At 46.3% G+C, this 15705-nt stretch overlaps 1 protein-coding gene across 2 annotated transcripts in view; it reads left to right on the top strand.

Moving 5' to 3' along the window:
• The window catches only part of LOC140421315 (tripeptidyl-peptidase 2-like), a 194416-nt gene that overhangs the window by 139910 nt on the left and 38801 nt on the right, over positions 1–15705 (top strand). For both annotated transcript variants that reach the window (XM_072505959.1, XM_072505960.1), the window contains exons 19-20: positions 9627–9727; positions 10599–10695. In XM_072505959.1, coding sequence (XP_072362060.1) covers positions 9627–9727; positions 10599–10695 — 198 coding nt within the window. The remainder of the gene's footprint in view (positions 1–9626; positions 9728–10598; positions 10696–15705) is intronic.

The raw sequence follows: 15705 nt of genomic DNA, 5'->3' as shown, positions 1-15705 counted from the left end.
CTTTGAATATTTGCCATTGGCTGTCCACCATCATCCCTTTAAATAACGTTCCCCAATCCATCATAGCCAAATCGTACCTCATACCATCGTAGTTTCCTTCACTTTGAATCAGGACCCTAGTCTCAGAATCAACTACGTCACTCTCCGTCTTGATGAAGAATTCTATTATATTATGATCACTCATCCCCAAGGGGTTTCGCACAACTAGATTGCCAGTTATTCCGTTCTCATTATACAGTACCCAGTCTAGGATGGCGTGTTCTCTCACCTGTTCCTCAACATATTGGTACAGAAAACTATTCTGTATACATTCCAGAAATTCATCCTCTACAGTATTGTTACTAATTTGATTTGCCCAATCTGCATGCAGGTTAAAATCCCCCATAAATACAGATGTTCCTTTGTCGCATGCGTCTCCAATTTAATGCCATCACCACTACCTGTTGGGGGTCTATATAACAATAATAATAATCGTTTATTGTCACAAGTATGCTTCAATGAAGTTACAATGAAAAGCCCCTAGTCGCCACATTCCGGCACCTGTTTGGGGAACCGGTACGGGAATTGATCCCACGCTGCTGGCATTGTTCTGCATTACAAGCCAGCTGTTTAGCCCACTGTGCTAACCAGCCACCCCCACTAACATTTCTTTGCCCCTTGATGTGTCTCAGCTCTGCCCATACAGATTTCATGTTGTTGGGAGCTAATATCCTTCATCATTATTGTGTTAATTTCCTCTTTATCCCGCAATGCAACCCCACCGCCGTTTCCTTTTTGTCTGTCCTTCCTAATATTGAATACCCGTGAATGTTCAGTTCCCCTCCCTGGTCACCCATGTCTCCGTAATCCCGACTATATAATACGCATTTACGTCTATTTGCAGGATTGATTCATCCACCACATTGAGAATGCTTCGTGAATTAAGACACAAAGGCTTAAGGCTTGCCTTTTTAACATTTCTCGTCCTGTTCCCATTCTTTTTCACTGTGTCCCTGTTTGATTCTGGCCCTTGATTTCTCTGCCTATCACTTTTCTTATTCCCCCTTCTGCCTTTTGTTCTTGCCCATGTTTCCTCCTCCTCTGACGCCTTACATAGGTTCCCATCCACCATTTTAGTAAAACCACTCAAGCAAATACTCTCCCAGGATATCAGTCCCGGTCCTGCCCAGACTTAACCTGTCCAATTTGAACTGGCCCCACCTCCCCCAGGACCGATCCAAATGTCCCAGGAATCTGAAACCCTCCCCCTCACACCATCACTTCAGCCACGTATTCATCTGATATATCCTGCTATTTCTACTCTGACTAGCACATGACACTGGAGGCAATCCTGAGATCGCTCCATTTGCGGTCCAAACTTTTCAACTTCCTTACTAGCTTCCGATAGTCTGCTTTTAGGACCTCATCCCTTTTTTCTAACTCATGTCGTTTGTACCAAAATGTACCACGGCCACTGGGTGTTCATCCTTCTCCTTCAGAATGTCCTGTAGCCACTATCCTTGACCCTAGCAGCAGGGAGGTAACATCCCATCCTGATGTCTCATTTGCAGCCACAGAAATAACTATCTATTCCACTTACAATTGAATCCCCTATAACTATTGCATTCCCACACTTTTTACTCCTCCCCTCTGCAGCAGCACCATCCATGGGGCAATGAATTTGGCTGTTGCTACGTTCGCCTGAGAGGTCATTTCTTCCCCCCCCCCCCCCTCCCAAACAGTATCCAAAGCGGTATATCTGTTTTGCAGGGGAATGGCCACAGGAGATTCCTGCACTGCTTGCCTCTACCTCACCTGTTCCCTTCCTGCCTGTAGAGTCTTAGTCTGTGGTGTGACCGCCTCTCTTTGTGCTATTTGCGATGCTGTCCGTATCAGTGTCCCCAGCCACCACTCCAGCTCCCATTTCTAGGCTTCAAAGATCTTCCTGCACACGTGCTGATTCCAGAGGCTGGGAATGTTGCTGATTTCCCACATAGAGCAGGATGAGCACACCATGACTTTGAGCTCTCCTCCCGTGATTTACTCCTTTAAATTAATCATTTTGGAAGATGCTAAAAATCAAATAATATCAATTACTCTAGTGTTTGCTTTCCTGGTCCTCGTTAGTACATAATACAGCCCGAACAAAGTATGAACCACAAAATATAGACTTTACAAACTATAAGCGATAAACGTTGCTTCCACTTTTCCCGTGTAACTTTTGAATCCTGAAATCACCTGAGGAGCTCCAAACTCCCAAGCTAGCACTCCGCTCTCAGTCTAGCCCTTTCTCGCGTTCTTTTATCTCCCTGGCTCCACTCTCAGTTTAGCCCTGTCCTGTGTTCTTTTATCCTCCTGGGTCCACTTCATGTCCAGGAGATTGAAATTAAACTCTTGGCAACATGGCAACCGTACTTTAATAGTCTCCAACTAACAACACCTGGAAGCTATGCAATGCTCACTGGGGAAGCACCTTCACCTTTGAGTCAGAAGAATGAGCACACAATCCAGGCCAATACTCCAGTGCAGTCCTGATATTTTAGAGAGTCCGTACTGAGGGGGTGCTGCAACGTCAGAAGGGCAATCTTGAGGGAGTGCTGCACAGTCAGAGGGGCAGTATTGACTGTGCCAGTACAGGAGTGCTGCACTGTTGGAGGATCAGTACTGAAGGAGGCGCTGCACTGTTAAGAGGGGCAATACTGAGGGAGTTGTGCACTGACAGGGTCAACTGAGACAGCACCATAGAGTTGGAGGGTCAGTACCATGGGAGCACTGTCGGAGGGTTCAGTTCTGAACGAGAACCATACTTTTAGAAAGTCACGACTGAGGAAGTGCTGCACTGTCGGAGGGTTTTTACCAAGGAAGTTGTTTTTGATCATTCAAAGGATGTGGGCTTCACTGGCTAGGCCAGCATTCATTGCCCATTCCTAATTGCCCTTGGGAAGGTGGTGCTAAGCTGCATTCTTGAACTGCTGCAGTCCGTGTGGTGTTGGTACACCCACAGTGCTGTTGGGAAGGGACTTCCAGGGTTTCGACCAGCAACGGCAATATATTTACAAGTCAGGATGGTGGGTGGCTTGAGGGGAACTTCAAGATGGTGGTATTCTTTTCTTTTAACCTTTATTGTCACAAGTAGGCTTACATTAACAATACAATGAAGTTATTGTGAAAATCCTCTAGTCACCACACTCCGGTGCCTGTTCGGGTACACGGAGAATTCAGAATGTCCAAGTTACCTAACAGCACGTTTTACAGGCGCCGGAATGTGGCAACTAGGGACTTTTCACAGTAACTTCATGCTTCTGACAATAAAAAAATTATTTTTGGGGACTTGTGGGAGGAAACGCGCGCAGACACGGGGAGAACTTGCAGACTCCGCACAGACAATGACTCAAGCCGGGAATCGAACCTTGGACCCTGGAGCTGTGAAGCAACAGTGCTGCCGTGCTGCCCATGTATTCCCATGTATCTACTACCGTTGTCGTTCTAGATGGCAGTAGTCATGGATTTGGAAGGTGCTGTCTAAGGAGGCTTGGTGAGTTGCTACAGTGCAATGTTTAGATGGTACACACTGTGCATTAGTGGTGGAGGCAATGGATTCTAATGAAGCGGGCTGCTTTTTCCTGGGTGATGTCAAGCATCATGAGAGTTGTGGGAGCTGCACTCATCCAGACAAGGGGAGAATATTCATTTACAGTCCTGATTTGTGCTTTGTACATTCTGGACAGACTTTGGTGAGTCAGGAGGTGAGTTACTCACTGCAGGATTACTAGCCCCTGCCTAGCTCTTATATGGCTCTGTCTATGTCTCTTTAATACCGAAGGGCAGCACGGTAGCATTGTGGATAGCACAATTGCTTCACAGCTCCAGGGTCCCAGGTTCGATTCCGGCTTGGGTCACTGTCTGTGCGGAGTCTGCACATCCTCCCCATGTGTGCGTGGGTTTCCTCTGGGTGCTCCGGTTTCCTCCCACAGTCCAAAGATGTGCAGGTTAGGTGGATTGGCCATGATAAATTGCCCTTAGTGTCCAAAATTGCCCTAACGTCGGCATTTCCACATCATCAGTATCTGAGAAGCTGCGAATGGTGCTAAACATTGTGCAATCATTAGCAAACATCCACCCATCTGATGGAAGGTCATTGCTGATGCAGCTGAAGATGGTTGGGCCTGGGACAGTACAAAGAACAAAGAAAAGTACAGTACGAAGCCTTACAACACCAGGTTAAAGTCCAACAGGTTTGTTTCGATGTCACTAGCTTTCGGAGCGCTGCTCCTTCCTCAGGTGAAGTAAAGTACAGCACAGGAACAAGCCTGTGTCGATCATGATGCCCTAGCTAAAAAAAAAAACTTCTGTCCTTACTCGGTCCGTATCCCTCTATTTCCTCCCTGTTCCTGTACCCATACAGATGCCTCTTAAATATTCTAATGTGCCCTCTTCCACCACATCCTCTGGCAACATGTTCCAGGCACCTGCCATTCTCTGTGTGAAGAAACTTACCCCGCACATCTCCCTTAAACGTTCCCCCTCTCACCTTGAACCTGTGCCCCCCTGTAATTGACACTTCCACCCTTGGGAAAAGCCTCTGACTATCCACCCTGTCTATGCCTCTCATAATTTTGTGGAACTCTATCAGGTCACCCCTCAACCTCCATCTTTCCAGTGAAAACAATCCTAGTTTATTCAGCCTCTCCTCATAGCCAACAACCTCGAGACCACACACTGTACTGGTGAACCTTCTTTGCACTCTTCAAAGCTTCCACGTCCTTCTGATAAAGTGTTGACCAGAACGGTTCAAGGACTTCCGGTGATGGCGGGCGGGAGGCGGCCGCACAATGGAGGGCTCCCGTTCGGGAACGGCATTTTCGGGGCTTTAAGCCCGGTCCCAGGGTCCACGGAGGCGGCAAAAGCAGGAAGAAACAGAAAAGGCACAGTGAAGAAGAATATCGAGGGTAAGCAAAAAATCGTCCGTAAAGAAAACAGCTCTCGGTCCATCGGGGAGTGGAAAGGTCACCGCGGGGTCACCAAGGAAAATGGAGGCTGGAGCACCAGGGGAGGCGTCATTGCTTACGGCTGAAGAAATAACTAAGGTGATGGCTGCGGAATTCGAAAGGCAGTTTACAAGATACATGGAGACAATGAGGAAGGAGATGAGAGAGGTTTTGAGTGTGCTGGTGGAGGAGGCGGTTTCCCCGGTGAGGATGGAGTTGGCGAGTGCAGTGGCGGAGGTGCGAGAGCAAGGGGAGGCGCTGAAAGAAGTGGAGGAGACGGTATTGCAGCACGGTGATCAACTTGCCTCGATGGGGAAGGAGATGCGGAAGGTGATGGACATTAACAAGGATCTGCGAGGAAAAATGGAAGACCTGGAAAACAGATCCAGGCGACAGAATTTGAGGATTGTGGGGCTGCCCGAAGGAGTTGAAGGACCGAGGCCGATTGAGTATTTTGCCGTGATGGTGGCGAAACTATTGGGGGAGGGGGAGGATCCCTCCCGATATGAACTGGATCGGGCTCATCGGTCGTGGAGGCCTGTACCAATGGCGAGTGAGCCGCCTCGGGCAGTGACTCTGTGCTTCCGTAGGTACAGTGTGAAGGAGAAGGTCCTGAGCTGGGCCAAGCAGAAGCGGGCGGTGCAGTGGGCTGGAGCTGGTATACGTGTATACCAGGACTTTACGGTGGAGCTGGCGAGGAGGCGGGCTGCCTTCAACCAGGTGAAGAGGGCACTGTACATTAGCAAGGTGCAGTGCGGCATTGTATATCCAGCGAAGCTGAGGGTGACTTACAAGCTCAGGGACTTTTATTTTGGAACGGCGGAAGCAGCGGAGGAGTTTGCAAAGGCAGAAGGACTGTGGCAGAACTGAAAATTGAGAAATGGCCATGTGCCGATGTGACCTCGACTGTATTTTCTTCTTTTTTGTATCACTGCGCGCGGGTGTATGGGCTAAAGGAGCCAATGTTGTATATATTTGGACAATGGAAGTGATGGGACTTTCACTCGAAATGAGGGCTCTTTGGGGTATAGGTGGATATGCGGGGTTTGTGTGCTAAAAGGGGATTTCTGGGCTTTCCTAGGGCCGGGCAAGGGGGAAAGGGACCCGGGCGGGGGCCTCCACGCTGGCCGGTTTAAGCCGGCCAGTGAACGGGAGTGAGGTGGGGGAGGGGCTGCGGCCATCGAAGCCTGGCAGAACAGGGTCCGAGTGGTCTAGCCGAGGTGGAAAGTTGGGGAGAAGGAACCGAGGTTGGGGGGAGGAGTTTTACAAGATGCAGTGGACGGGAGGAGTTGGAGACTGGGTGGGGGGGGGGGGGTGTACAGCTCTTGGGTATCATGTACGGTACTCTTTCAGAGGTTGGATGGCGTTGAGTGTAGGGGGGGGGGGGGGGGGAGTTGACTCTATAGGTCAATGGTGACCATGGGAGGTCCCGGACTCCTTTTTCTTTTTCTCCTTTGTTTTTTGTTGCCACCGTGGGAGGGTTTGTTTTATTGGATGCATATATTGACAGGTGGGCCGTTGTTTGGGGTGGTGGGAGGATGGGATCTGTGGGTGGGGTGTAAGTTTTGAAGGAAAATGTGAGAATGGAAAATAAAAACATTTTAAAAAGAACTGCTCAAAATACTCCCAAATGCGGCCTAAACAAGGTTTTATACAGCTGCAACATGATTTCCCAATTGTTTTATTCAGTTCCCCGGCTGTTGAAGGCAAGCATGCAATATGCCTTCTTAATCATCTTGGCCACCTGTGTTGCCACTTTTAGGGAAATCTGAACCTACACGCCCAGATCCCCCTGTGTTAATGTTCCTAAGGGTTCTGCCATCTAGACGGCACGGTAGCACACTGGTTAGCACTGTTGCTTCACAGTGCCAGGGTCCCAGGTTCGATTCCCGGCTTGGGTCACTGTGTGTGCGAGGTCTGTACATTCTCCCTGTGTCTGCGTCGGTTTCCTCCAATCTGCCTATATCCTGACAATCCTCGGCACTATAAGCATCTCCGCCAACCTTCGTGTCATCTGTGTACCTTAAGGAACTCCTGCAGTGATGTCCTAGAGTTCAGATGACTGACCTCAAATATGCACAACCATCTTCGTACGTGCTGAGTACTCAAACCAGTGGAGAGTTTTCCCCCTGATTCCCATTGACTAAAGTTTTGCTAGGTCACTTTAACCCCATACTCAAATGTTGTCTTGATATCAACGGCTGTTACTATTATCTCACCTTTAGAATTCAGCTCGTTTGCCCATGTCTGAATCAAAACTGTAATGAGGTCAGGAGCTGAGTGACCACGGCAGACCCAAACTGAGCATCAGTGAGCAGATTATTGCTGAGTAACTGCCGCTTGATAGCAGTGTTGATGACTCCTTCCATCACTTTGCTGATGATGGCGAGTAGACTTGGGGTGGTAATTGGCTGGATTTATACTTCTCTTTCTTGAGTACAGGACACACCTGGGCAATTTTCCCCATTACCGGATAAATGCCGCATGATAGCACTGTTGATGACATCTTTCATTACTTGACTGATGATCGAAAGTAGACCGATGAGGCGTTGGATTTGCCCTGCTTTTTGTGTGCAGGATCATACCTCTACCTGGGTATTTTTCCACATTGCCAGGTAGACGCCAGTGTTCTAGCTGTGCTGGAACAGCTTGGCTCAGGGCGTGGCAAGTTCTGGAGCTCAAGTCTTCAGCGTCCAGCGCTTTTGAAGTATCAGCGCTTTCAACCGTTTCTTGATATCACATGGAGTGAATCAAATTGGCTAAAGACTGGCATTTGTGATGCTGGGGACCTCTGAAGGATGCCGAGATGGATCATCTGCTTGTCACTTCTGGCTGAAGATTTTTATGAATGCTTCCGTCTTATCTTTTTACAGTGATGTGCCAGGCTCCCCCATCATTAAAGATGGAGGTACTTGTGGCACCTCTTCCGTCGGTGAGTTGTTTAATTGTACACCCACCATTCTGATCTGCCAATCACTTGCTGCTTGTGCTGTTTGGCTCGCAAGTACTCCTGTGTTGTTTTTAGATTTGCCTGGTGCTGCTCCTGGCATGCTTTCCTGCACTCTTCATTGAACCAGAGTTAATCCCCTGCCTTGGTGGTAATGGTAGAGCGTGGGATATGTCGGGTCGTGAGGTTATACTTTGTGGTTGAGTACAATTCTGCTGTTGCTGATGGCCCACAGTGTCTCATGGATGCCTAGTCTTGATTTGTTAGATCTGTTTGACGTTAGCACACAAACGATGGACGGTATTCTCACTGCAAAGAGTGCTGCACTTTTTGAGGCTCAATACTGAGTGAGCACTGTACAGTAAGAAGGTCAGTACGGTGGGGATGCTGCAGTGTCGGAGGGTCAGTGCTGTGGGAGCGCTGCGGTGTCGGACGGTCAGTACTGAGGGAGCGCTGCGGTGTCGGACGGTCAGTACTGTGGGGTCGCTGCAGTGTCGGAGGGCCAGTGCTGTGGGAGGCGCTGCAGTGTCGGAGGATCAGTGCTGCAGGATTGTGGCATTCTCTGAGGTTTAGTACTGAGGGAACACTGTACTGTCAAAGCATCAGTACTGAGGGAGTGCTTCACTGTTAAAGGTGCCATCTATAGATGAGACATTAGACAAAGAGTAGACCGAAAGATCCCATGGCACAATTTCAGAGAAGAACAAAAACGTTATCCTGGGCAAGATTTAGACCTTAGTCAAGATCAGTAAAGCAAAGCAGATTGGCTGATAATTATCAACTTGCTGGTTTGAGAGCTTACTCTGCGCAGTGTTGCTGCCATGTCTCATACATCAGAATATTGACTACAATTCAAAATGCATGGGCATTAAAGCACTTTGCGATGTCCTAAGACTATGAAATATGCTGTCAAAATTGATGGCGTTTATTTCTAATACTCCCCTCGCACAGGCGTTCCAGGGTCTAAAATGAAGAGCAGAGAACAAAATAAAGGAGGAAAAGTACCAGATAGAAAGTGGCTAGAGGGCAGTGTTTAAAGTGGTTGAGAAGTAAAGTCTTAATTATCTTACGAAAGAACAAAGATGAAATCTGGCAGAGAGACTTGAAGGGGAAGTTTCAGAAGGGAGGGACTAAAACAATCCTGTATTTGAACTTCAAGGCTCTCATCAGTGGAGGAACTTCAGAAAGCGACAGTCTACCCAAAAACAAAACCCACTTCCACATTCTCAGGGCAACTAGAAATGACAATAAATACCCGCCTTGCCAGTGTTGTCCATATCCCAAACACAAATTTATTTTTTAAATGAGTGGGTACGGTCTCCGTTTATTCTCTGAAGTATTTATTGTAAATGGAAGTGATGAGGATTGGTGAATGCTGTTCAACAGGAAGTATAACTGTGACGTAAATAGGCTGTTAACAGGGCTCATCAGAGAGGCAGAATGGTAGCCGTCTCATCATTGAGTCAGAATATCTTGGATTCAATTCCCGCTGCAGACAGGTGAGGGCATCATTTAGGCTGACAGTCCAGAGTAGTATCGTTTTGTTTTATTGTCTTTTAGGTGAAACATTAAACGAAGACCCCGGCTACTCTTTCAGGTGAATGTACAAGATCTCATGGCATTATTAAAAGAAGCATGTCCTGTGCCCCTGGACAATATTACAAAATGATTTATCTGGTTGTTAATCGCATGTGTGATTTTGTTCCTTCTAGCACGCGTCGGAAGGCATAGCGCGGTTTGACACCACAGCCTCACTGAAGTACGAGGAGCTCTTGCCTGTCGTGACTCTGAAAACCTGGGTGCAGACCCTTCGGTAAAGTAAATGTTTTACTCAAATCTGTGACAATGCCAGACCCCAGCTGCACCTTAATGGTGCGATAGTCTAATTAGTTGTTGCACTGCCTGTTGTGGTGCAGCACTGCCTGAAGGCTTCAGCAGACACAACTCATTTTTTCCGACCTACCTCAATGGTCGCAGTCCCATCTTTGAGTCAGGATATTTTGGGTTGATTTTCCACTGCAGACAGGTGAGGACATCATCTAGGCTGACAATCCAGGGTAGTATTGTTTGTTTTATTGTCTTTTAGATGAAACATTGAACCAAGACCCCATCTGCCCTTTCAACTGAATGCAAAAGATACCGTGGCATTATTAAAGAAGCAGGGAAATCCTCCCTGTGTGCTGGACAAGGTTTATCCCTCAACCAGAATCACTTACAAAAACTGTTCACCTGGTCATTATCTCATTGCTGTTTCTGGGATCTTGCTGTGCACACACTGGCTGCTTCATTTCCTGTCTTCCAACAGGAACTGTGCTTCATTTGTAAAACACTTCAGGCCATTTTGAGATGTACCAGGCTCTATAGAAACGCAAGTCTGTCTTTTTAATCTCTGTAGTTCTGTGCATGAATTTCCGAAGATAGAATGTGGCTCAATGTTTAAGACAGATCGATTTATCTTCCAAAGCATTTTTGCAGTGTTATTTGTGGAAATGAGTTTCACTTAGCAACAAATGAGAAATGCAACATTCTTTTTCCAAATCCAGACCTGGATTTGATTCAATGTGGAGACGAATGCATTTGTGTTTATCAGGGGTACTCCAGAACAAATGTCGATTTAAGTGTCCGGCTCTGATTTTGTTTCTAAATTATAGACCAATAATAAAAGAATGTAACTCTTTCTACAGGCCTGTGGATTCCCAAACAAGGCCCTTAGGCTCCCGTGACATCCTGCCCAGGAACAGACAATTTTATGAGCTGGTTCTAACCTACAATTTTAGCCAGGTAACCGCTTACTGTACAGCTGAGCATTCCTCTTCAGAAACTGTGGAGACTATTCACCAAACGTATACTGTCTGCGGTTGCATTCAATGTGTTGTCACTTCAGGGCGGATTGCTTTGAAACCTCCCACAGTTAAAACTTACATTTACTTTCATTGACTTCAATGGGAAAGGAAATCAGACATAGTGTGACCATGCAGAGTGAATGTATACCCCTTCGGTCTCCAGCTTCGAAAAGAGGCAAGCAAAAGAGGACCGAAATGAAACACGTAAAATACTAGTTGGAACAGAGAAAGGTTAATCCTTAGCGCTAATCAAGTTGCTCCACAACTGTAAGAGCAAGAGTTAGGAGTATGAACTGATAAAGAACTGGTGTCAAGAATGGCTTATTTCATGCAGCCTGTACGAAGTGTGGTCTCTAATAGCAGAATGATGGGAAAACCCTGGAATGAGCCAAGAGAATTTTATTGGGGGGGGCTGTAATCCTCTTCGGAAGGCTGAATGAGCTGGCTGTGATTCAACTGTACTTATTACCAAAGTTTTATGCCCTCCCTTCAGGGGCTGGTTTAGCACACTGGGCTAAATCGCTGGCTTTTAAAGCAGGCCAGCAGCACGGTTCAATTCCTGTACCAGCCTCCCCGAACAGGCGCCGGAATGTGGCGACTAGGGGCTTTTCACAGTAACTTCATTTGAAGCCTACTTGTGACAATAAGCGATTTTCATTTCATTTAATCTCACGTCAACTTGCAGTTATTCAAAACTGCTCGTGTCTTAACTTGCACCAAGTCATGTTCACCCATCACCCCTGTGCTTGGCTTCCAGTCTGACAATGCCTCAATTATTAAATCCCCATCCATATTTTCAAATCTCTGAGGTCTCGCCCCTTCTTCTCTCTGTAGCCTTTTCCAACCCATTGACCCTCCAAAGCTGGCCACATACACTTGAAATTCTGTAACCTACCCAGCTACAGGCCAGTGGCTAGAAAGTGGAGGCTGGATATAGCTACTTTTTTTCGCTGGCACAGACACTATGAACCGAATGACCACCTCCTGTGCTGTAAATTTTCAATTTTTCTATCCCCAGCTTTAGTTGGCGGTTGTGGTTTCAATCCTCTAGAACCTAAGCTCTGCAATTCCTTTCCTAAATCTCTCCATCCCTTTCACCTCCTTTGAGACGTTTAAAACCTACCTGTTTAACCCAGTCTTTCCTCAGCTTGTCCTAATATCTCCCTACGTCGCGCAGTGCCAAATTTTGTTTGATAATCATTTCTGTGAGGCACATTGGGCCATTTTCCTGTGTTAGAGGTGCTATGCAAATACAAGTTGCTGTTTGCAATCACAAGCTCTTTGTTTTCAGCACTGTCCAGCCGTGTTTGTTACAAATACTAATAATTGGATTTAAACAGGCAGCACGGTGACGCAGCTGTTAGCACTGCTGCCTCACGGCGCCGAGGTCAAAGATTCGATTCCGGCTCTGGGTCACTGTCCGTGTGGAGTTTGCACATTCGCCCCGTGTTTGCTTGGGTTTTGCCCCTACAACCCAAAAGACGTGCAGGCCACGCTAAATTGCCCCTTTAATTGGAAAAAATTAATTGGGTACTCTATATTTTAAGGAGAAAAAAAATTGGATTTTAGCATCTGCAGAAAATACTGCCTCAAAGCTTGCATTTATATGGCACTTCAAACTTCAGTACATCAGTGAAATGCATTCTGAGGCACAGTTTTAACAGTGAGACTTGATCGACAAGGGTGTCAAGGATTATGGGAGACAGGCAAGGAAGAGGAGTCAAGGCTACAATCAGATCAGTCATGATCTTATTGAATGGCGGAGCAGGCTCGAAGGGCCGAATGATCTACTTCTGCTCCTTAGCCTCATGTTCCGATGACATGAGAACTAGGAGCAGGAGTAGGCCATCTGGCCCCTCGAGCTTGCTCCACCATTCGATAAGATCGTGGCTGATTTTTTTTGTGGACTCAGCTCCACTTACCCGCCCGCTCACCATAACCTTTTATTCCTTTACTGTTCAAAAATCTATCTATCTTTGCCGTAAAAACGTGCAACGAGGGAGCCTCAACTGCTTCACTGGGCAGGGCATTCCACAGATTTACAACCCTTTTGGGTGGAGAAATTCCTCCTCAACTCAGTCCTAAATCTGTTCACCCTTATTTTGAGGCTATGCCCTTGAGTTCTAGTTTCACCCGCTAGTGGAAAGAACCTACCTGCTTCTATCTTATCTATTCCCTTCATAATTTTATGTTCCTATCAGATCTCCCCTCATTCTTCTAATTCCAATGAGTCTAGTCCCAGTCTACTCAGTCTCTCCTCATAAGCCAATCCTCTCAACTCTGGAATGAACCTGGTGAATCTCCTCTGCATACCCTCCAGTGCCAGTACATCCTTTCTCAAGTAAGGAGACCAAAACTGTACACAGGCCTCCAGGTTTGGCCTCACCAGCACCCTATACAGCTGCAACCTCCCTGTTTTTAAACTCCACCCTTCTAGCAATGAAGGACAAAATTCCATTTGCCGCCTTAATTACCCGCTGCACCTGCAAACCAACTTTTTGCGATTCATGCGCAAGGACACCCAGGTCCCTCTGCACAGCAACATGCTGCAGTATTTAAACAATTGTCCATTTTGCTGTTATTCCTACCAAAATGGATGACATCACATTTACCAACATTGTACTCCATCTGCCAGACCCTTGCCCACTCACTTAAACTGTCTATTTCTCTCTGCAGATTTTCAGTGTCCTCGACACACTTTACTCTGCCACTCATCTTAGTGTCATCTGCAAACTTTTACACATTACACTTGGTCCCCAACTCCAAATCATCTATGTAAATTGTAAACAATTGCAGTCCCAACACTGATCCTTGAGGCACACCACTAGCCACTGATTGGCAACCAGAAAAGCACCCATTTATCCCCACTCTTTGCTTTCTGTCAGTTAACTAATCCTCTATCTATGTTACGCTGTGCACCTTATCTTTGGCAATAGCATTTTGTGCGGCACCTTGTCGAATGCCTTCTGGAAATCCAGATACACCACATCCACCGGTTCCCCGTTGTCCACTGCACTTGTAATATCCTCAAAGAATTCCAATAAATTAGTTAAACATGACCTGCCTTTCAAGCACCCATTCTGCGTCTGCCCTATGGGACAATTTCTATATAAATGTCTCGCTATTTCTCCCTTGATGATAGATTCACGTATTTTTCCCACTACAGAAATTTAGCTAACCGGCCTATAGTTACCCACCTTTTGCCTACCCCCTTTTTTAAACCGTGGCGTCACATTTGCTGTTTTCCAATCTGCCAGACCACCCAAGAGTCCTGCGAATTTTGGTAAATTAACACGAGCGTATTTGCTATTTCCCCTGCTATCTCTTTTAGCACGCTGGGATGCATTCCATCAGGGCCAGGAGACTTGTCTACCTTTAGCCCCATTAGCTTGCCCAACATTACCTCCTTATTGATAATGATCATTTCTTGGTCCTCACCTGCCATAGCCTCCTTGCCAACAATTATTGGCATGTTATTTGTGCCTTCCACCGTGAAGACCGAAACAAAATAATGGGAAATGAGCCATTTCCTCATTTCCCATTATTAAAACCCCCTTCTCATCCTCTTAAGGGCCAATGTTGACCGTAGCCACTCTTTTTCATTTTATATATTTGTAGAATATATAGAAACTTTTGCTGTCTGTTTTTATATTCTGAGCTAGTTTACTCTCATAATCTATCTTACTTTTCTTTCTAGCTTTTTCCATGGCTTACTATTAACATTTAAAGACTCCTCAATCCTTTAATTTCCCATGAATCATTTCCACTTTGTATGCATTTTCTTTCAATTTGATACCCTCCTTTATTTCCTGAGATATCCATGGCTGATTAGCCCTTTTCCTCCAGTCCTTCCTCTTCACTGGTATATACTTTGGCTGAGCACTGTGAAAAATCGCTTTAAAAGTTCTCCACTGTTCCTCAATTGTCCCACCATAAAATCTTTGCTCCCAGTCTACCTTCACCAACTCCTCCGTCATCCCATTATAGTAATTTGTTTAAGCAGAAGACCCTGGGATTGGATTTTACCTTCTCGCCCTCCATCTGTATTTTGAATTCAACCATACTGTCATCTCTCCTTCCGAGAGGATCCCTAACTACAAGATTATTAATTATTCCTGTCTCATTACACAGGACCAGATCTAGGACCGCTTGCTCCCTCGTAGGTTCCATTACATACTGTTCTAGGAAACTATCGGGGACACATTCTACATACTCCTCCTCAAGGCTGCCCTGTCCGACCTGGTTTGATCAATCGACATGGAGATTAAAATCCCCCATGATAATTGCCGTACCATTTTTATTGCATCAGTTATTTCTTTGTTTATTGCCTGCTCCACCGTGATATTATTTGGTGGTTCATAGACTACATCTGTCAGTGACCTTTTCTCCTTACGATTTCTAATTTCCAACCAAATGGATTCAACCTGTTCCTCCGTAGAATCCATATCATCTTTCACGACCGCCCTAATCTCACCCTTGCATATCAGAGCTACACCACCTCCCTTACCTTCCTGTCTGTCCTTCCATATAGACACCTGCTGCCATCCAAGCTTAGAATCAGTAATCGGTGCACTGTGTAAGGTGCCGTATCGTTAAAACCTACCCCACAATGTGGTGCTGAAACCATAAAGTTTTTTGTCTAGAGATGTACCCAGTGTACAAACTACATAGTCTTACAATGTACATCACAGCAACAGGTCCAGGCCAGTGTTTATGCATCAAATAAACCTCCTCCCACACCTCACTACACCAACTTAATTGTTTTTCTCCCTAATATGATTATCTAGGTTGCCGTTGAATGATTCTGATATGTTACTGTTTACCTCAACCACTCCCTGTGGTAGAAACATCCACATTCTCGCCACACTGTCCGATGAAATGGGTTACAGGGATAGGGTGGAGGTGTGGGCTTAAGTAGGGTGCTCTTGACAAGGGCCGGTGCAGACTC

This window comes from Scyliorhinus torazame, chromosome 5 (assembly GCF_047496885.1).
Source record: "Scyliorhinus torazame isolate Kashiwa2021f chromosome 5, sScyTor2.1, whole genome shotgun sequence".
Lineage (NCBI taxonomy): Eukaryota > Metazoa > Chordata > Chondrichthyes > Carcharhiniformes > Scyliorhinidae > Scyliorhinus > Scyliorhinus torazame.
The sequence above is the reverse complement of the archived record's forward strand: the minus strand, read 5'-3'. Positions and strand labels throughout refer to the sequence as shown.